Source organism: Hemiscyllium ocellatum, chromosome 12 (genome assembly GCF_020745735.1).
Source record: "Hemiscyllium ocellatum isolate sHemOce1 chromosome 12, sHemOce1.pat.X.cur, whole genome shotgun sequence".
Taxonomy (NCBI): domain Eukaryota; kingdom Metazoa; phylum Chordata; class Chondrichthyes; order Orectolobiformes; family Hemiscylliidae; genus Hemiscyllium; species Hemiscyllium ocellatum.
In genome coordinates, this window is record NC_083412.1 from 49,219,074 (window position 1) to 49,241,036 (window position 21,963).

At 39.0% G+C, this 21,963-nt stretch overlaps 1 protein-coding gene across 5 annotated transcripts in view; it reads left to right on the forward strand.

Annotated features, from left to right (window-relative positions):
* The window catches only part of arl13b (ADP-ribosylation factor-like 13b), a 95,147-nt gene extending 88,205 nt beyond the window's left edge, over positions 1 to 6,942 (forward strand). For 4 of the 5 annotated variants that reach the window (XM_060833025.1, XM_060833022.1, XM_060833023.1 and 1 more), the window contains one exon: positions 6,157 to 6,942. In XM_060833025.1, the coding sequence (XP_060689008.1) occupies positions 6,157 to 6,233 (77 nt within the window). In that variant the 3' untranslated portion in view covers positions 6,234 to 6,942. The remainder of the gene's footprint in view (positions 1 to 6,156) is intronic. The other variant, XM_060833024.1, reaches the window with a different exon arrangement.
* Positions 6,943 to 21,963: the final 15,021 nt, after the last annotated feature.

A 21,963-nucleotide genomic window follows, 5' to 3' on the forward strand; every position in this document is an offset into this window, starting at 1 on the left:
TCTATGTCCTTTTGTAGGCTCAACTAATTTCTTCAGAGAACTCCAATAAATTAGTTAAACATTGAGAAAATCATGTTGGCTCTGCCTAATTACTTTGAACTTATTTAACTGTCCTAATATAATGTCTTTAATAATTATCAGGCCAGGCAGCTTAAGGAGATACAGGAGTCAACATTTCGGATGTAACCCTTCCTCGGACTGAGAAAGGTTTACACCTGAAACATTGACTTCTGCGCCTCCTGATGCTGCCTGGCTTGTTGTGTTATTCCAGCCTCCTCCCTGTCTACTTTGGATTCCAGTATTTGCAGGGTTTTTTTGTCTTTAAGAATTATCGTTCAGGTCTGCAGCATGGCCATTGTGGCACATCAAAATCAAACTCAAGAGATGATGAGCTGGCTGTGTTATAGAGAGACATATTTAAATTACCTGCATGTTTCCATAGGAACATAGAATACAGGAGGAGGAATAAGTTACTTAGCCCATCCACTATCAGTATAATCATTGGCTGATCATCTAATTCAATACCCTGTTCCTGCTTTCTCCCCATACCCTTAGATCTATTTCTTAGGGCTGAATAGATCAATCTCCTTGTTGAAAATATTTAGTGTTTTGGCATCACTGCTTTCTGTGGGACCGTATTTATATGCATTGACAGGGCAGAGATAATAATGGAACAGTCAGCATCGTTTTGTTCAGGGGAGGTCATGTCTCATCAACTTGAATGAATTTTTCAGAGGTGACCAAATATATAGATGATGGCAATGCGTCTACTTGAACTTCAGGTAAGTTTTTGATAAGGTTTTACATGAAACAAGATAGCAAAGGTGAGAGTCCACGGGATCCACGGAAACCTGGTAAACCTGTTTTTGCATCCTCTCCAAAGCCTTCACATCTTCCCTATAGTCGGTGACCAGATTGCCACAATATACTCCAAATGTGGCCTAACTTTATACAGCTGCAAAATGACTTGTCAACTTTTATACACAATGTCTCGACCGATGAATGCCGTATGCCTTCTTTGTCACCTTATCCAGTTGTGTTGCCACTTTCAGGGAGCTGTGGGCTTATACCTCAAGATCCTTCTGTATATTGATGCTCTTCTTGTATTTAATCTCCCAAAACATTTGCCCAGATTAAACTCCTCTCCCATTTCTTGGCCCAATTTTCCAATTGATCTATATCATTTGACAATGTTCCTCACAAATCCATCAATTTTCGCATTGTCTGCAAACTTACTAATCAGACAACCTGCAATGCAACAAACAGCCAAGTAGTGAAGACTTCAAGACGAGATGAAATGTTAAATCATTAGGGAAGACACTAGATGTGAAGTGGGAGTCTGATTGAATTGTCCCCCTTCTAGACCACCTATCTATATTTTTTTATTATTCATTCATAGAATGAGGGCATCATTGGCTAGGCCAGCATTTATTGCCCAGAGGGCAGTTATGAGTCAACCACATTAATGTGGGCATGGAGTCACATGTAAGCCATACCGAGTAAGGAAAGCAGTTTCCTTCCCTAAAGGACATTAGCGAACCAGATGGGTTTTTCCACTAATCGACAATGGTCATCATTAAATGGTTATCATTATACTCTTTAATTCTTGACATTATATTGAATTCAAATTCTACCATCAACCATAGTGAGATTCAAACCCAAGTCTCCAAAACGTTATCTGGGTCAACAGTCCAGTGATCATACCACTAGGCCATCGCTTTCCATTTTCAGTTGTCCCTTTCCACAACCCCAGCTTGGATCATGATAAGCAGCAACAATGTGCAGTTTAAACCACTGGATTTCCTGCTCTTTAATGGATCAGCCCTTCATGGTGGCCAGCTACCAGACACAAAAATTGATTTAACAACAAGTAGGTGAAAGGGGAAAGATGAAAAAAGGACCTGAGGGGTAACTTTGTCACACAGAGGGTGGTGCATGTATGGTAGGATCTGCCAGAGGAAGTGGTGGAGACAGGTACAATTACAACAATTAAAAGACATCTGGATGGGGTTAGAGAGATATAGACCAAATGGTGGCAAATCGGGCTAGGTCAGATTGAAATTGTCTGGTTGGCATGGAAGAGTTGGACCGAATGGTCTGTATCTGTGCTGTATCACTCTATGACCTACACTATATAAACAAAAGCGGTCCCAGCACTGATTATTGGTGAATACAACTAGTCATATTAATAAACAACTCTCCACAACTATCCTCTGTCTTACATGACCAAGCCAATTCTTGTAAACCTTCATTGTACTCCTTCCATAATCAGAATATCCTTCCTCAGATAAGGAGATCGAAGCTTCACACAGTAATCCGGGTGTGGTTGTACTGACACCCTGTACCTTTGCAGCAAAACATCCCTGCTCCTCTCAAATCCTCTTGCTATGAAGGCCAACTTACCATTTGCCTTCATTGCCTGCTGTGCCTACATACTTACTTTTAGTGACTGGTGTTGCACTTCCCACTTTCCAAATCTGTCATCATTCAGATAATAGCGAGCTACCAAAGTGTACAACCTCATACTTATCCACAGTTTTACTGTATCTGCCATGCATTTGCCCACAAGGCCAAAACACGCAGAATCTTCTCTGCATCTACTCATAGTGCACCTTTCCACACAGCTTTGTGTCATCTGCAAATGTTAAGATATGATATGTTGTTTCCTCATCTAAATCATTTATATATATATTGTGAATAGCTGGGATGCAAGCACTGACCTGTAGTACACCACTTAGCCACTGGTCATGCCTGTCACTGGACAAAAGGCCTATTTATTATTTTTCTTTGTTTCCTATCTGCCAACCAGTTTTCAATCCAATTTCCAAGTAATATTGATACTTTAAAATCCCAATGCACATCAGAGTGAAGATATTGATATAAAGATAGAGAAAATATCCTAGTAATATATTTAAATCAGGAGGCTGAATGAAGAGAAAACATGGGGAAATTTATAATCATGAGGGAAGAACTGAGAGATTGAATTGTGAGTTGATGAATCCCCAGTTCCCAATGGACTACAACCTAGGGTCTTAAAGGTAGCTAATGAAATAGGAGATGCATTGCTGTTAATTTTCTAAAATTAATTAGATTCAGGAAAGGTTTCATCCGACTGGAAAGTAACAAGTATGATACCTCTATGTAAAAAGCCAGGAAAATGAAAAACAGCATACTATAAGCTCATTAGCTTGATATCTGTCATGAGGAAGGTATTAATCAATCATTAAGGTTTTGTTTTCGCTGGACACTTGGAAGAAATTAAAGTAATTGGAAAGTGTCAACTTGATTTTGTGAACAAGTAATTGTGTATAGTCTTATTTATTTGAATTTCTTAAACACATATTTGATAGTATCCATACAAATATTTATCAAGTAGTGTAGGAGCCTGTAGTGTATAGGGCAGCATGGTAACGTAGCTAGAGTATTGGCTGACTACCAGAAAACAGAGTATTTTTAAATGGGTCTTTTTTAGATTGGTAAGATGTGACAAACAGAATACTCCCACAACCTGTGCTGTGTTTGCAACATTTTATGATTTGTATAAATGATTTAAATGAGAAGATCGAATGACAGAAAGATGGGTAGCAAAGTATGTTATGAAGATGACATAATAGGGTGCAGACCAATATGAAGATAGTTTAAGTGAGTGGGCAAAAAATCTGGCACATGGAATAACATGAGGGAAAGTGTGAACTTGTTCATTTTGGTGAGAAGAATAAACAGGCAGAGTATAATTTAAACAAAACAACTGAGGAACTCTAAGATACCTAAAATATCTAGGTATTTTAGTACTTGAATCACAAAAATTTAGCGTGCAAGTACAAGTGATTAGGACTAATAGAATGCAGTCCTTTATTATGAGCAGGATGTAACTGAAGCATAACCTTTTATACAGAGCATTAATAAGACTACATCTTGAGTACTATGTATACTTTTGGTTTCCTTTATTTAAGGAAGAATGTAAATACCTTGGAGGTGATTAGAAGGAACTTTATTAGATTGATATTTGGAATGAGTGGATTGTATTATGAAGGAAAATTGGGTTGGGCATGTTTTCACTGGACTTTAGAAGGGTAAGGGATGATTTGATTTAAGTTTATAGTTTCCTTAATGGTTTTAAGGTGACATGAAAGAATGTTTATTCTTGAGTTTAAGTCCAGGCGAAGAGTACTGTGTTAAAATTAGAGATCACCCTTTTAGGACAGAGATGAGGGGAATACTTCTGAGGTTTGTGTCTCTTTGGAACTATCTGCCTCAGAAGATAGTGGGGACGGCATCATTGAGTATTTTTAAGGCAAAGGTAAATAGATTCTTGTTTGACAGGGAATCACAGGTTATCAGAGGAGACAGCAATATGTAATGAGGAACACTAACAGCTCAGCCATGATCTTATTAAATGATCAGGCAGGCTGACAAGACTGAACATTCTACTTTTGCTCCTACTTCATATGCCCATCAACTGATAGGCAATATTTGGTTATGGGTTGGGTTTGTCTAATGTTTTGTGTGCTGGATATACCTAGGCAATTTTCCACATTGTCAGTCAGATACCAGTGTTGTAGCTGGGCTTGGACAGTTAGCTTTGGAGCACAAACTTTCAGTAGACTTGCTGAAATATTGTCAGGGCCCATTGCCTTTGCAATGTCTAGTGGGTTCATCCCCTTCGTAATATCAAGTGGAGTGAATTGAACTGGTTGAAGACTGACATTTGTAATGCTGGGAACCTTGGGAGGAAGCTGAAGATCCAAAGGATCATCCATTTGACACTTGTAGCTGAAGATGGTGCATATATAGTAAAGTGAGCATAAAATCTCAATTTAGTCTCCCCAAAAATGAAAGAGATGACTATTCTTCAGTGCCAATTTTCTTGTTAAGAACATTTTATCAATCTGGAAGCATATTCTGGCCCTAAGAATTCTGGTGCCTGATTGCTACCTAGTGGCTCTTGCTGGAAGTACACACACATTATATTGTAGCAGATTTAGATTCAACTGTAATGTTCTCGCAATGTGTTACTATGCATGGTCAAAGCTTCATGTGAATATTTGTCCTTGTGGACCCAGTACCATAAAGCAATTGTCCTCTCTTGAAACATACCTATAGCAAGTGATTTAGTGTTTTCAGAACAGCAAGTGTAATGTACAGGATTTTTGGTACAAATTACCAGTGTCATGTCATTAAAATAAAATAGAGAACGGTGGATGCTGGAGATCTGAAATAAATACAGAACAGAAATTGCTAGCCAAACTCAACAGTTCTGACAGCATCTCTGGAGAGAAAACAGATATAATATTTCAAGCCCAGTGATCTTTCTTCAGAACTTGATATGTTAACTCTGTTTTCTTACCACATATATTCCCAATGCATGAGAGAGGAGAAAATGGAGCAAAAAGAAAAAATGAAATCCAAATGCATTACTAAACCACCCAGTGTTGTTTCCTGTATTAACAGATCATCTTTACAATTTAGATCACTATTCCTGTTGTGTTTATAGTTATCCTTTATTGTGGATCACTGCTGTGATGAAAATAAAACCTTTTATCTCTTTTGTTCCAGTTTTTATTGAGTCGCAAAATCCATTGGGATGCAGCAGCTCTGAAATATGTCAACCTCAGACACATGCACTTATACAGTTCCAGAATCCTGATTGATTTACCACTCATCCTACAAGGCAGTTGGGACAATTGGTTCTGATGAGCTAATTAACCGCTGACCCCTATAGTGCTTTGAACAGAAATTATGAATGATACTTGATTTAAATGATTAAATCTTCTCATAAAGATTTGATGAGAAGTAGTATGAACTTATAAAATAATTACTCCACTTTCTGTAGAAAACAATTTATTTCCTAAAACCTCATGGCAGAAATTAACATGATACATACACTACAAATAAATACAAAGAACTGTCCAAGTATTGTCCAGACTAATATATTAAAGTTATTATTTAAGCCCAAATATATGAAGATTGTTTCCTAACATGAGTTAACTTGTGTATGCAAGTTTCAAATTGCACTAATTACTATTAAAAACTCGAGGTTGTGTTGAGAATTAAGGTTTTACATTTGGTTTACACTTTTGTTGGTTGGTGCCATTAAGGAAATGCTGTTATTCCTTGCATTAATCTGTTACATTTTCTTTTTAAATTACTCGACAGATTTTTACAGTAAGCCGCTACCACCAGTACAAATGAGCCAGAAACCAAATGCTGACACCCATGAAGTCATCTCCTAGCAGTATGGATCTCTTGTTACTCTCTGAACAAAACTAGGTAGTTTTTTTATGCTTTATTTAAAAATCAAACTTATGGTTCATTCTTTTCCATCAGAAGAGATTTTTTAAAAACTGAGCAAGAAAAGAAAGAACCTATCATCACTTTTGAGAACAAAACAAAACTTTCCATACTGCAGTCAAGGACACTGTATTGCTACCACATCAGCATGTTGAGCAAAAGAATGGCTGCAGTGGACAGGCTTACATTTTGAGTGAAGTGTTGAATGGCTATCTTTAGCAAACCTTGGAGAAGAAAGAGGCAGTGAGACAATACACCACAGAAGTATTTTTTTTTCTGCTGTTTAAGCCAGTGGAATTTTGTATCAATTGAAAAGTTCATGAAGAAACTCAACCTGACCGAGAAAAACCTTTTTAATATAACATTTCATATTTGTACAGTACAAAACATGTTAATTGTGCTGAATGTTTTGAGCAGTCTTTCTAGAAGATGCAGCATGGTCATGCAAGTAATTATGTTTCAAACTGCAAATATTTTAGGTTTTGTTTCAAAGTTCAAGCAAGGACTCCTATTCATGTGGTCTTGAAACTCAGTGGATTAGATGTTTGCAAATACTGTAGCAAAGCTTTATTATATGTTCTATGTGGAACAAAATATGTATTAAAAAAAAACATACCATGTAAAATTGGCAAGCATAATTCCTTCACTTCTCTCATACATTGTTGAATTGCCTCTGGATAGGCTCTTATAACTGCTTGTAATAATATCTCAGATTTTATATTGCATAACTGCTAGTCTTTTGAAGACTCAAATTTTGCAATCAGTGTCAACAAATCACGATTATATAGATTACAGTCATATGAGATATTATTTTGGAAATTGCTTGTATTTTCCATTCAAAGCTGTAAGTAGACCTGTTTTTCTAGAGAACAGATATAATGTAGTATACTTCAATAATCATAAAAGTTGTGTGTAAAATTTAGAGTTTTTATCTTAACTAGATCTATCTATATTGTTTCTGTGATGCTTATTCATTTTCTTAAAATGTTTGACCATATTTGTTTATAATTGTTACTATTTTGTATTTATCTAATTAGTTTGTGAGTTTTTCAAGCACTTTGTACACCTTTCAGAAAGAATCTTGCATTTTTATAAAAGTATTACTTGTAGTGAAAAGATAGAGTGAATCCCTTGTTAAAACCTTAAGAAATAATAACAAGAGACGGCTAAATGGCCACTCAAAGCTATATTGCTATTAGGGAAGGTCATGGTCAAGCTTCAACCCCACTAGCTCTTTCACATATCTCTTGAGTGCAAAATATCTCGGTCTCAGCACTGAATAAATTCAACAACTAAGCATCTTTTTCTGATAGACAAAATTACAAAAATTCCTAACCCCTTGATGAAGGCAGTTATTCTCCATGATCCTTATCCTGAAACTATAACCCCTAATACTAGACTTTGCAGCCAGATAAATGACATAACAGCTGCTAGGGTGCCAAGTTTATTCAGAATATTTTTTGTTCAAAGCGATCACTTCAAATTATTCTTAGCTCCAGAGAATGTAGAATCGCTGTATTCGCACTCTCCTCACATGACAACACTCTTATTCCCAGAAGTCAATCTGATGAAACTCCATTGACTCACTTCTAGGGCAATCATATCTTACTCTTAGGTAAGGATATCAAATTCATTTATGGTCTTTCCAAATCCTGTACCACTGCAATAAGACATCCTTACCTGTATATTATGACTCACTTGCAATAAAAGTCAATATGTCCTTGGTGCATGCTGCACTTATTATTTTTGTGTTCTATGTACATGAACACCTAAATACCTCTGAACATCTACATTTATTAGATCATTGATGTTTAAAAAATGTTTTTATTCTTCCTACTAAAGTGAATGACTTCACATTTCTTCACACTGTCCTCCATCTCCAACCTCCCTGCAGTTACACTGTCCTCCGTCTCCAACCTCCCTGCAGTTTCACTGTCCTCCGTCTCCAAACTTCCTGCAGTTACACTGTTCTTTATTGACCTGAAGTGAGTAAAACCTGATAATGAATTTAATTAGAATAACTTCCTGTATTGACTTGGACATGTCACTTAATATCAAATGATTGTCTCATTCATCAAATCAAGAAAAGCAATTTTGCAAGAGACTTTGGTGGAATACAATACCAACAAACACATTTAACAGTAAATTTGTTTTATGCATCTCAATTTCTCAAATTTGCCAAGTTTTTTTTGCAATTAAATTATTGTGTACCAATTAAATTTCTTCCACCAATTATCCAACTTTGCTCTTTCCTTGCCTGATTATGCTTGATGTTGTTGTGTGAATCTCAGGAATGTTGTAATGCCTCACCATGTAAAAACTTTTCATGTATCAACCTAAACATCTTGTGTCCCTGATGTATGTAACGAGTGAACAGCTATAATTGAGGTTAATCTGTTCTCATCTAATGTCGACACATGAATTTGACCCAAGAGAATTGATAGCTATCAGAACTTGGAGCACCAGATTATTACCTCCATACTTGCTTTTCCTTTCTTTCCCACTGTCCACTTACCCAAGCAAACCATTAGTTTTGGGAAAATGAGACATTTGTCAATAACAGTCAGAGGCCCATCTAAAATAAAGATAAAAAATGTTGGAAATATTCAGCAGGTCTGACAACATCAGTGGCGAGAGGAATAGAGTTCATGTTCCTGTTCAATGATTTTGCATGAAAACTTTATGAAATTGACAAACAACAGACAAGTCGTTGGACCCATCACTTTATTAAACACAATACCAACAATGATGGTGTATTCATTTTTGGTAACATTAAAGTTCTCAGATTTGTAACATTAGATATTTATATTGAAGTATTTATATTTCTGCTAACTTTCCTACTATTTCTTTCTTAATCCAAACACAAAGTATATAATTTTTATCACAGTCGGTTGTTACTGTTGTTGTTATTTATTTTGTTTCTGGACAAAGTATGAGATAATGTGCTCTGCAGTTAATTCACACATTGATTTGCATTAATATCTCTTGTAAAAAGATTATTCTTTGGATTCAAACAACACTAAGAAGCATTATAAAATAAATATTTTGACTTGCGTTGTGCTGACTCAAATTTCTTTTTGAAAGTAGTGAAATCTATTATTTTGATCATTTCTGTTGTAATCTATCTTTGGAGTCTTGTAATTTTGTTTTTAAATGTACTAATTACTTATAGTTATTAGTTTGTCTCAAGTCAATACAAGCTGTAGCTTCCTAATCCAGCACTCTGTGATCCAGTATCCACATTACAGTTCCAGTCCTAGTTTTAGATTTTTAGAAAGTGGCATTTGGGTGTCAGGATCATGGCATGTACATGCCCAATCTGCACTCACATTTATTTTATAGCATATTTTCTTTTCTGTCTGGAATAATTCAGATAAAATGTATTGGACCCTTTGGTAAAAAAGGTTTATCTTGTTGCTCATTGCAAGGCTGTGCAAGAGGCATTAAAAAAATGCTTCAACCTCACACAGAGATAAATGCCTCTCATGCCATTGGTGCTTATGGAACATCATCCCTTTCTAGATTATCTATTCAGGTTCATTTGTTGTTTCAAAATAAGAATTACAGGAAGAAAGTTCTACTGAATTTAATGCTAAAATGCAGACAGTAATGAACATGTTGCGCAGTGCTTTTTAAGATTGTGTATGACCTTGTGGTTCAGCAAGGCCTGGCCCCAACACTGCCTGATTACAAAGGTCAACCTGTATTGTACTGTGTAGTAGAGTTTGAATGTCGCTGGAAAATGTCTTAGTCAGAAGGTAATATCTGATTAAATCAATTGTACTATGCATCAGAGCTTCATTTAATAACTGAAGGATGATCTTCCAAAATAAAAAGAATGTCTTTTAAAAGATGTTGCACAGTTCTTCTTCTAGCAGGTTTAGTTTGAATATGTAGGTGTGACACAGGTTTACTGGTAATTATTCCTTTTATTTGGGTTCAGAGTTATATACCACGGAAACAAACGCTTCGGTCCAACTCATCTACGCCAACCAGTCGCCCCAATCTGACCTAGTGCCATTTTCCAGCGGTTTGCCCATATTCCTCTCAACCTTCCTATTCATATACCCATCCAGATAACTTTTAAATGTTACAAATGTACCAGCCTTCACCACTTCCTCTGGCAGCTCATTCCATACTCGCATCACCCTCTTCATTAAAAAGTTACCCCTCAAGCCTTTTTAAATCTTTCCCCTCTCACCGTAAATATATGCTCTCTAGTTTTGGACTCCCCCCACCCCAGGAAAAAGACTTTGGGTGTTCATCCTGTCCATGCCCCTCATAATTTTATAAACCTATATAAAGTCACCCCTCAGCCTCCAACGCTCGAGGGAAAAAAGTCTTGGTCTATTCAGCCTCTCCCTGGAACTCAAACTTTCCAATCCCATCAATATCCTTGTAAATCTTATCTGCATCCTCTCAGGATTTACAACATCCTTTCTATAGAAGGGTGACCAGAATCGTATGCAGTGCTCCAAAAGTGGCCTTACTATTGTCCTATACCAGGGAGGGGGGAACCTGCGGCCTTCTAGGCCATTGTGTATGGCCTTTGAATGAATCCAAATTTTGCAGAACAAATCTTTTATTTTTTATTAATATGTTTATTTCGTCCTTTATTATTTTTATTTTAATCTTAAAAATGAATGTATTTAATCTACTGGAGAGTAAAAGAAAATTCAACGAAATAATCCTCACAGACTGACTGCCACAATTAAAACAATTGGTAAGTCATAAAGGCTATTTCGACACTTGCTATGCTTATGATTTAGTTCTAATGCGACTCTAGAATGTACGTTATCTTCCCCGCCTGACTGGCGCCTCTACCGCTGCATTTCTGTGTGATATCATGTCAAAGCAAAATTACTTGAATATTTCTTTGCAAAGTAAAACTAGGCCTATGTATAATATGTGGCAAAAATATCCAAGCATTTCGAAAAAAAACCATCTTTTTTTTCAAAACTCTTCTTCAAAAGGAAATTTCGGATGAACATTTTCCCCAGTTAGCAAAGGTCATTGATGAACAGGAGGATTCTTGAGAATCATTTGAAGAATACGCAGCTGTCATAGACTTATTAATTGGAGAATACAATGAAAGGTTCTCTGACTTTGAGAATCATGACATCACACTCAAATTAGCATTTCAACCTCACCTAGTTGTCTCCAAGGCTCCTAAAGAACTACAGATGGAATTGATTGAGCTCTCAGAAGATGACATTTTAAAGTCCTTATTTGACGCTAAGAAAGATCCGATCAAAATATGGAAAAATGCAATAGAATACCCATGCTTTTGGCAACATGCACGACAAATGCTTTCTTGCTTTTCATCCTCTTATTGCTGCGAATCTATGTTCTCCTACTTAACCAAAATCAAGACTGTCTTAAGGTCACAAATGACGGATACCCATTAAGAAGATCAGCTAAAACTGCAGACCCCCATGCTGAAACCAAATATTCAAATACCTTCCTACAAAAAGCAGTCACAACAAAGTCATTAGAAGGTTAGTTAACTTTAGAATTAACATTTTTTTTCTTTTTTTAGTTAGTACATAGTAGTTAAATTTTTACAAACTAATGTGAATTTTGAAGAATATATAATTGAAGTTTCTTGGATGCGGCCTTTTTGATTACAACTAACATAATGCGGTCTTCCAACATGAAAAGATTCCCCACCTCTGTCCTATAGAACTGTTAAGTGACATCTCAACTCCAGTCCTCAATATTATAACCAATGAAAGCAAAAATGCCAAATGCCTTCTTCACCACTCTCTACCTGCAGGTCCACTTTCAAGGATCAATGCATCTGCACCCCTCTGTCTCTGTTTGGCAACACTCCCCAGGGCCTGACCGTTAACTATACAAGTGCTGCCCTGGTTTGCTCTACCAAAATGCAATTCATCACTTTTACCTAATAAACTCCATCTGCAACCCTTCAGCTCATTGGCCCATCTGATCAAATTCCATCCAAATCATTCCTATAAATTATGAAAAGCAATGGACCCAGCACCAATTCTTGGAGCATACCACTGGTCACAGGCCTGCAATCTGAAAAGCAACCCTCTACCACCACACTCTGTCTGCTACTTTTAAACCAATTTTTTTTCTAATTGGCTTGGTCTCCGTGGATCCCATGTGATCTAACCTTACTAATCAGTCTATCATGCAGGACCTTATTGAATGCTAAAACCCATATAGACAATACCTATCACATTGCCTTTATTGATCTTCTTTGTCACCTCTTCAAAAAACTCAGTCAAGTTAAGAATCATAGAATCCCTACAGTGTGGAAGCAGGTGATTTGGCCCATCAATACCAACCCTCTTAAGAACATCCCACCCAGATCCCCTGCCCTCCCCCCCCATCCCTTTAACTTTGCATTTATCATGGTTAATCCACCTAGCTAGGAGACAGTGAGGTCTGCAGATGCTGGAGGTCAGAGTTGAGAGTGTACTGCTGGAAAAGCACATCAGGTCAGGCAACATCCAAGGAGCAGGAAAATTGATGTTTCGGGCCAGAGCCCTTCATCAAGAATGAGGCTGGGAGCCTTGAAGGTGGAGAGATAAAAGGGAAGAGGGTGGGGCTGGGGAGAAGGTAGCTGTGAGTACGATAGGAGGATGGAGGTGGGGGTAAAGGTGATCGGTTAGAGAGGAGGGTGAAGCGGATAGGTGGGAAGGAAGATTGACCAGTGGGACAGGTCATGAGCATGGTGCTGAGCTGGAAGGTTGGAACTGGGGCAAGGTGGGGGTGAGGGGAAATGATGAAACTGGCGATGTCCACATTGATGCCATGGGGTTGAAGGGTCCCAAGGTGGAAGATACGTTGTTCTTCCTCCAGACATTGGGTGGTGAGGGAGTGGCAACGGAGGAGCCCAGGACCTGCATGTCCTCGACAGAGTGGGAAAGGGAGTTGAAATGTTCAGCCAGGGGCAGTGGGGTATGAGTGTCCTGGAGATGTTCTCTAAAGCGTTCTGTGAGAAGACGCCCAGTCTCCCCAATGTAGAGGAGAACACATCAGGAGCAATGGATACAGTAAATGACGTGTGAAAATGCAGGTGAAACTTCGATGGATGTGGAAGGCTCCTTTGGGGCCTTGGACAGAGGTGAGGAGGGAGGTGGGGGCACAGGTTTTGCAATTTCTGCAGTGGCAGGGCAAAATGCCAGGAGGGGAGGGTGGGTTGATGAGGGGGCGTGGTCCTGACCAGGTGATTGCAGACGGAATGGTCTTTGCAGAAAGCAGATAAGCGTGGGGAGGGCAATATATCTCAGGTGGTGGGGTCCATTTGTAGGTGGCGGAAATGTTGGTGGAGGTTGGTGGGGTGGAAGATGAGGTCCAAGATGGTTCTGTCCTTGTGGTTGGAGGGGTGGGGTTTGAGGGCAGAGGTGTGGGATATGAATGAGATACATTTGGAGGACATCTTCAACCATGTGGGAGGGGAAATTTTGGTCTTTAAAGATGGAGGCCATCTGGTGTGTTCTGTGGTGGAACTGGTCCTCCTCGGAGCAGATGCGGTGGAGGTGGAGGAATTGGGAATATGGGATGGCATTTTTGCAGGAGGCAGAGTAGGAGGAGGTGTAATCCAGGTAGTTGTGGGAATCAGTGGGTTTGTAAAAAAATGTCAGTGTTGAGTCGATCCTCGTGGAGGGAGATGGAGAGGTCTGGAAAGGGGAGGGAGTTGTCAGAAATGGCCCAGGTGAATTTAAGGTTGGGGTGGAAAGTGTTGGTGAAGTTGATGAACTGTTCGACCTCCTTGTGGGAGCACGGGGTGGCACCAATGCAATCATCAATGTAGCGGAGCAAGAGGTGGTGCCGGTGGAACATCAACGTAGCAGAGGAAGCATTCCTGGACACTATGGGCAATTTAGCACAGCCAATCTACCTAATCCACACATCTTTTGATTGTGGGGGGAAACTGGAGCACCCAGAGGAAACCTACACAGATGCTGGGACAATGCGCAAACTCCACACAGACAGTTGCCCAAGGTTGGAATAGAGGCAGTAGTGCTAACCACTAAGCCACTCTGCTGTTAGTAAGGTATAATTTACCCTACACAAAGTCATATTGACTAACCCTAATCAGTCCTTGCCTTTCCAAATACATGTAGATCCTGTCCCTCTCAATCTTGTCGAACAACGCACTCACCAATGACGTAAAGTTCATTGGCTTTTAGTTCCCTGGCATTTCCTTACAGCCTTGCTTAGATAATGGCACCACATAAGACAACCTAAAGACTTCCAGCACCTCACCTGTGGACATCAATGATACAAATATCTCAGTAAGGGGCCTAGCAATCTCTTCCCTATCTTCCATAAAGTTCTGGGAAACACCTGATCAGGTCCCATGTGTCTACTTTAATATGTTTTAAAACCTTCAGCCCCTTATCTTCCCAAATATGAACTCTTTTCAAGACATCACCGTTTATTTCCACAAGTACACTTGTTTCCATGTCCTTCTCCACAATATTTGATAACCAAAGTTTGAATGTTGAGATCATCTCTAGGGCAAACATTCATAAACTATTTTTCGGTGAATGCAAATTCCTCGGGGCAACCATACTTTTTGAATTTAAGGTGATCAGTCTGCTACACCAGGGAATGTGATGGCATAATGGTTGTGTCACTGGATTTGGAATCCAGAACCCCAGATTATTATCTGTCATGACTCATTGAAATAGCCTCACTATTCATGGAATCATCACAAGTGGGAAAAGATTTTTAATTATTGATTTTTGTGAGATGTGAATATCCCTAGTTTACTTTGAGAAGATGACAATGAGTTGCCCTTTTGAACGACTGCAGTCTATCTGCTGTAGGTTGACCCACAATGCCAAGGTCAGAAATTCCAGGATATTGACCCAGTGACAGTATAGGAACAGTGATAAGTTTCCAAGTCAGGATGGTGAGTGGTTTGGAGGGGAACTTGAAGGTGATGTTCCTATATATCTATTGCCCTTTGTCCTTTTAGATGGGAGTGGTCGTGGGTTTGGAAGGTGCAGTCTGAGGATCTTTGGAGAATTTCTGCAGTGTAGCTAGTTCTTCTGAATCTTTAATCAAATTATCCCAAATTCTCAATGTTCTTGACTGCCAATTCCAGAAGAACCTAAAAGAAAAATAACAGAATTCTGTACTTAGCAAGAAAAGTTATTTATTGCAAACATTGATTTTAAACCAATGTTGGAATAGATATATTAATTGCTAATATACCTCACTATAACTAAAGGTCAGTTCCTTTTTAAAAAAATGTCATTACATACAGCCACACACATACGGAAATTACACGTGGGGAAAGAGAAGAAAATTTCAATGAAGCACAGTTTTGTCCGGATTACAAGTGCCAATATGTATTCCTTCAGATCCCTTCTGGTGCCTTTTGACTATTGGATGAGGATATAAAGTTGTGGACACACTGATTCTCAAGCTTTCATATGTTGTAGATTCACTCTTTTAGTGTCTCTAAAGGTGGATTTCCCCATTTTCCTTTCAAAAAGGGAATTTGCAGAGCAAGAGAGGAGCCGGCTGCTTGGATATGTTTCTATACTCAAGGGAGGAAGAGAGAGATTTTCTTGTTCACAGGCTGGATGGTTTTGCTGTATAGTTCAAACACAAAGCTGTCGATACTTGGCAAGATCCAGTCAAGAAGTTCTTAATATGTTGAGTACTGCTGCACACACACAAAATTCTTCCTCGTATTGAAAAACCAAAAGTCCAACACTGGACAAAACTGCCTGTAGAAACACACCCATGTGACCAAAATATCTAGCATACTCACCAACCACTTCCCTCTCATCCCTTACCCACATACATACAGTCTGAGTGCAGCAAACAGCACATTTCAAGATCAAAGACTATGTGCTAAGGGATGCACTAAAACTTGGAGTAGCTGTTGTCAAGGAATAGTGGGGAAAGACCGCCAAAATATAACAAAGATCTGTTTAGTTATCAGACTCACTCATTGCCTCAAAGTGTAAGTAAGTAGTGTCCTGCATGAGTGGCATTTGCTTTACTTTGCAACTGTGGGGATGCTCTGAGAAATGTCAAATTCCAATGTTTGTTTCTTTTATCAGCAAAGAGTGTACTGAACTAATTTAGTACCTGGTACATGTACATAAAGATTTTTTATGAATAAAGTATAGTCTTGCAAAAAATAGGGAACATTGAACATACAACAGTATTTTTTTAAAAAAACTTTCAATCTTCCACTGCATCCTGGTTAAAGATTTTTTCCCATTTTCACATGTGCAATCCAAACAACATAAATGTTGTTTACGTGCCTTTATCTTAAGGAGAGATGAAAATGGCATTTCAAAATGACATTTTCAGATATGTGAAACATGGACAACAAAATAAGTCTGATACAATTCTTATTATCTTTCTCTTAAATTCTTATTTCTTCATTTTTACCTTCTAGGTAATAAATCTGCTATTACATTATCTTTACCAGTAATGTAAACAATCTTTACATTAAATTGTTGCATCATTAAACTCTAGCTGAACAATTCTGTAAATGTGTTGCTGGAAAAGCACAGCAGGTCAGGCAGCATCCAAGGAACAGGAGATTCGACGTTTCGGGCATAAGCCCTTCTTCTCCTGTTCCTTGGATGCTGCCTGACCTGCTGCGCTTTTCCAGCAACACATTTTCAGCTCTGATCTCCAGCATCTGCAGACCTCACTTTATCCTCTAGCTGAAAAATCTCAAACCTCAGGTTTTAAAATTTTCATTAAACATTAGTGGATTAGTCAGTACTGACTATGGCCAATAGATCCACATTTTATAGTCATAGACTCCAAAATAATAGAGGAGGCAATAGCCCAGTGGTATCATTGCTGGACTGTTAACCTAGAGGCCCAAGTAAAGCTCTCAGGATCTGGTTTTGAATCCTGTCATGGCAGATGGTGAAATTTGAATTCAATAAGAATCTGGAATGAAGAATCTAATGCTGACCATCAAACTATTGTCAATTATTGGAAAAAAAACCTGTCTGGCTCACTAATGACCTTGAAGGAAGGAAACTGCCATCCTTACCTGGCCTGGCCTACATGTGACTCCAGACCTACAAAAATGTGGTTGACTCTTAACTGCCTGCAATTAGGGATAGCTAATAAATGCTGGCTCAGCCAGTGACACCTTCATCCCATGAATGATTTTTTAAGAATCCCAAAGGCTAGTTTTCTATTACAGAGTACTTCCTCTCAAGTTGGTTTTATTTCTTTTAAAAAAGTACCCTACTGGCTTCTATATTCCTGATTCCTCATCTTGCATCAAGACTGCACCAACTCCCAAGTCACAGCATCAATTACCATTTTAAAAGGTTTGATAATTCAGGGTGGCCATCACTGTTGCTCATTGGTTAGGATTCCATTCACTTACTCAAAGGCTGCTTGGCATTCTGCTGACCAGAGCACTTTGGTCTGTTTCTGTTACAAATTTGTCAAAGATACAGCCAATGTCCTGAATATAAGCTCACATTTCTGATAAAACCCTAAATTCCTAAAAATGCTCATAATTTCTCACTTAGTTTTAGTAATGGGGAATCAATCAGACAGAACCTTCACCATAGCCATGCTTAGCAATAGCTTCCCTTAACGTTTGATACATCCCAAGTAAGTTACCCTTGTTTTGCAAGTTTACTTTTAGCCCGATATTTGCATGATGAACTTAAATGAAACAAATGTAGATCAAATTAGTTTTTGGTGAATAAATTGAGAGTTTATTCTCCTGTATCTGTTCATTTGTTCTGATTCTTCTCTTTGTCCTCCCTATATTTCAGACTATATTATATCAATTTGACTGATTTTTTTTCCCAAGCAAGCAGCAGTATCAACTGGTCCAATTAACAGAGTACTGATCTCAGAAAGGACATATGGAAATGTGAACAATTACCGAATTCATCCCAGGTGGCTAGTTTTGATCTGTGAAACATACAGTAAAAGGTACCTATTTCACTATTAAAATAAATACCAGTCATCAGCTAATGAAGGATGTTGGATTTTCACCTCAAATTAAGCAAGCTGAGCTAAAAACTGTTGTGCTTTTGCAAACATAATTGCTTTATTCAGTCCTTCATACAAAATACCTGTTAAAATGTTTAATAATTTTAAATATTTTTTCTGGAATATTTCTAGAACAGATTACATGTATTATCCTGCTTAAATTGCAATTTTGTTTTTTTAAAAAGTAATTCCTGGGATTTAGGCTGTGCTGGCTGGAAGGAAATTTAAAATCCAACTCTAGGTGCCCTTCAGAAGGTGGTGGTGAACTGCGTTCTTGAATTGCTACAGTCCAATTGCTTTAGGTAGATTCACAATGTCATTAAGGAGGAGGAAGTTCCAGAGTTTTGACCCAACAACACTGAGAGAACAGTGATACAGTTTGAAATCACGATAGTGGGTGGCTTGGAGAATTGGCAGGTGGTGGCATTTCCACGTAACTGCTACACTTGCCCTTTGAGATGATAACGTTTGTGTATTTGAATGATAGTGTCTAAGGAGCCTTGAAGAATTTCTGCAGTGCATTTCTTCTGTAAACTTTACAAACATATAAACTTATTGAAAAATACAATCAATAACAAATATCAGTATAAAAAAAGAGAAAAACCACAAATTACAATACAACTACTGTCTACTAACCTACCCCATAATACAAAACAAACCCTAATACTGTGCAAAGCAACACCAATAAAAAAGTAAATAACTAATAAGTCAAAAAAAGAAAGAAAAGCAAAGAAATAACACAACAAAAACACAGAATGCAGAACAGCTATGCTCGGCAAACAAAAGAATGGGAGCACTGTATATATACCCGTATTAACACAGGAGAAGCCCCCCTCCAGGGCCCAGGGCTCGACAAACCTAACCATCCTGGTTAAACAAAGCCCTACTTAACATTGCTGACAAATCTATACCCAAATAATTCAAGTAGGGCTGCTATGTCTTATAATAATGGTCTGTTGTGTGGTGCACCATGTTTGTAAAAAAGTCCAAGGGAATATGCTCCATAATTAATTTCTGCCATCCCAGCAAGCCCGGCAGGTTCTCAGATACCCAGTTCATCAGAATATTCTTCCATGCACAGTAAGCAAGAATATTAAATAGTTTCTTCCCATGCCTGTCTAAAGATGGTAAATTTGGTAGACCTAAGAGGAGAGATATCGGGTCTACGTTGACTTCAATCCTCAATACCCTCCCTATCTCTCCTGCCATAGCGCTCCATTAAACATGAAGCAATGGGTAAGAGTACCTACATTTATTTTACATTTGGGGCACACTGATGATGCTCCTTTTTAAAACTTCACCAAATGGTCCAGTGACAGATGAGCCCTGTGTAGAACTTTTAACTGTGTAGCGCATGTCCTATTACAGATTGAGATCTTTTGAGCATTCTCCACTATATTCTCCCATATTTCAGAAGAGATCTCCACTCCCAGCTCTTGCTCCCAGACCTCACATAACCGGTTAATATTTTGCCAGGCCCTGCCACCCAGCAGGCAATAGAGGGCACTAGCCGAAAGGTTGTTTGTGGAACATAGCAACAACCTCCCTGTATCGGGCTTACAGGGCTTAGGGAGAAGTGTAGTCTTCTTCTGGATGAAATCCCTAACCTAAAAAAAACAGAAAAGATCTCTGCTGGACAACCCGTATCTCTGGCTCAGTTACTCAAGAGACATCAAAACCTCCCCCTCAGATAAGTCTCCCAAACTAGTAACTCCTCTCGCTGCCCATAGTTTGAACCCTGAGTCCATCATCCCTGGTAGGAATCCTGGCATACCAACCAACTATAGATGTAAGTGGCAAAGTCTTGGATAAACACCCCTCACTCTGACACATCACCCTCCATGCCTTGATTGTACTAATATCAACGGGGTTTCGGCAGTGGTCCATAACTGTCCTCATCTTATCCATGAACAACAGATTAATAAGCGGGCACTTTGCCCGGAAGGCCTCAATATCCAGCCATATTGAGTTTGGATCGTTACCTACCCAATCACAGACAAAGGACAGCAGGGAACTCAATTGACACCTCCTGATATCTGGGAAATCAACTCCTCCCCCTCCTTGTGGCAACTGCAATTTAGTAAGTTTGATGAAGGGCCGCCCACGATGCCAGACAAAGGAACCAAACCACCCCATAAGCTTCCGCAGTGTTTACCTGGGAAACATTAGAGGGAGCACATGTATGGGATAAAGCAAACAAGGAAAAACATTCATCTTAATGAGAGATATTCAGCCCAGCCATGAAATTGGAAGAGCTTCCCATCTCTGAAGATCCCACCCAATATTGTCGAGAAAGTGAGCAAAGTTAGTCCGAAATAACAGATCAAACTTGGGGGTAATAAAAATGCCTAGGTACTGGAACCCTGCCCGTGACCACTTAAAAGGGAACTTAGGGCCACCTTCAACTTCTGGCACATCCTTAAGTTCCCCAAAAGTATAGCCTCCGATTTTGCAAAGTCAATCTTATATCCTGAAATAGCCCCAAATGAATTGATGCATTGTATCAAATGGGATACGGAGGTCATCGGCTTGAATAAAAACAGAAGGACATCATCCACATACAATGTAATCTTGTGTGCCCTCCATCCCACTTCGGGAGCAGTTATGTGGACGTTCTGATGAATGGCCTTTGCCAGCAGCTCTATCACCAATGTAAACATCAATGGTGAGAGGGGGCAGCCTTGCTGACTACCCCAACCAATCCAAAGTTCCCAGACTTCACCCCGTTGATGATGACCGTGGCCAGAGGGGGGGTGATATAAAACCTCCACCCACCTAACAAAGACCCCACCCAACCCAAACTGTTGTAAGATATAAAAAAGATACAGCCATTCCACCCAGTCAAATGCTTTCTCTGCATCTAAGGAAATCACCAACCCCTGAATCGATCATTGCTGTCAAATTGGACCATATTCAGCAACCTTCTAATATTATTAGAGAACCTACGGGCCCTTATAAACTTGTCTGGTCCTCTTTAACAATATGGGGCAATAACTTTTCCAATCTCAGCTGCAGGACCTTAGATAGAATCTTGAAGTCCGAATTTAATAAAGAGATGGGCCTGTATGAGGCACAATCCTCAGGAACCTTCCCTTTCTTAAGAATTAAGGAAATATTAGCTTCTCTCAAAGGTGGTGGTAAGCATGCATGCGTATAGGAGTGATTCTACATCTCCAACATCAGCCCTGACAGAATCTCCATAAACTCCTTATAAAACCCAGGAGACCATCAAGACCAGGCGCTTTCCCACTCTGAAGTTGCCTACTTGCCTCCTGTATTTCCTGAACTGTCAAGGGGGCATTAAGGAGAGAGGTCTGTTCCAAGATTACCCCTGGGAGGTCCAGGTTCATTAAAAAAGGCCTCTATTTTAGCCCTCCTGTCCTCGCAACCTTCAGAACAATACAATTCAAGAGTAAAAACTCCGAACAGCCTCATTAATCTTTTTCGCATCATGCATAAGAACCCCGGCACTGTTTCTAATTGCAGTAATGGATTGGGGAGCACGCATTTTCCTAGTCAGGTGCGCTAAATATTCCCCTGGCTTATCCCCATATTCGAACAGTCTTTGTCTAGCAAAAGCGAGTTCTTTCTTTGCGTTTTGTGTCAGTATGTGTCAGTATTGAATTCAAGGCAGCCAGAGGGCTGTGATCCGCTGTAGCTTAGTCACCAAAGGCTACGCAAAATGTG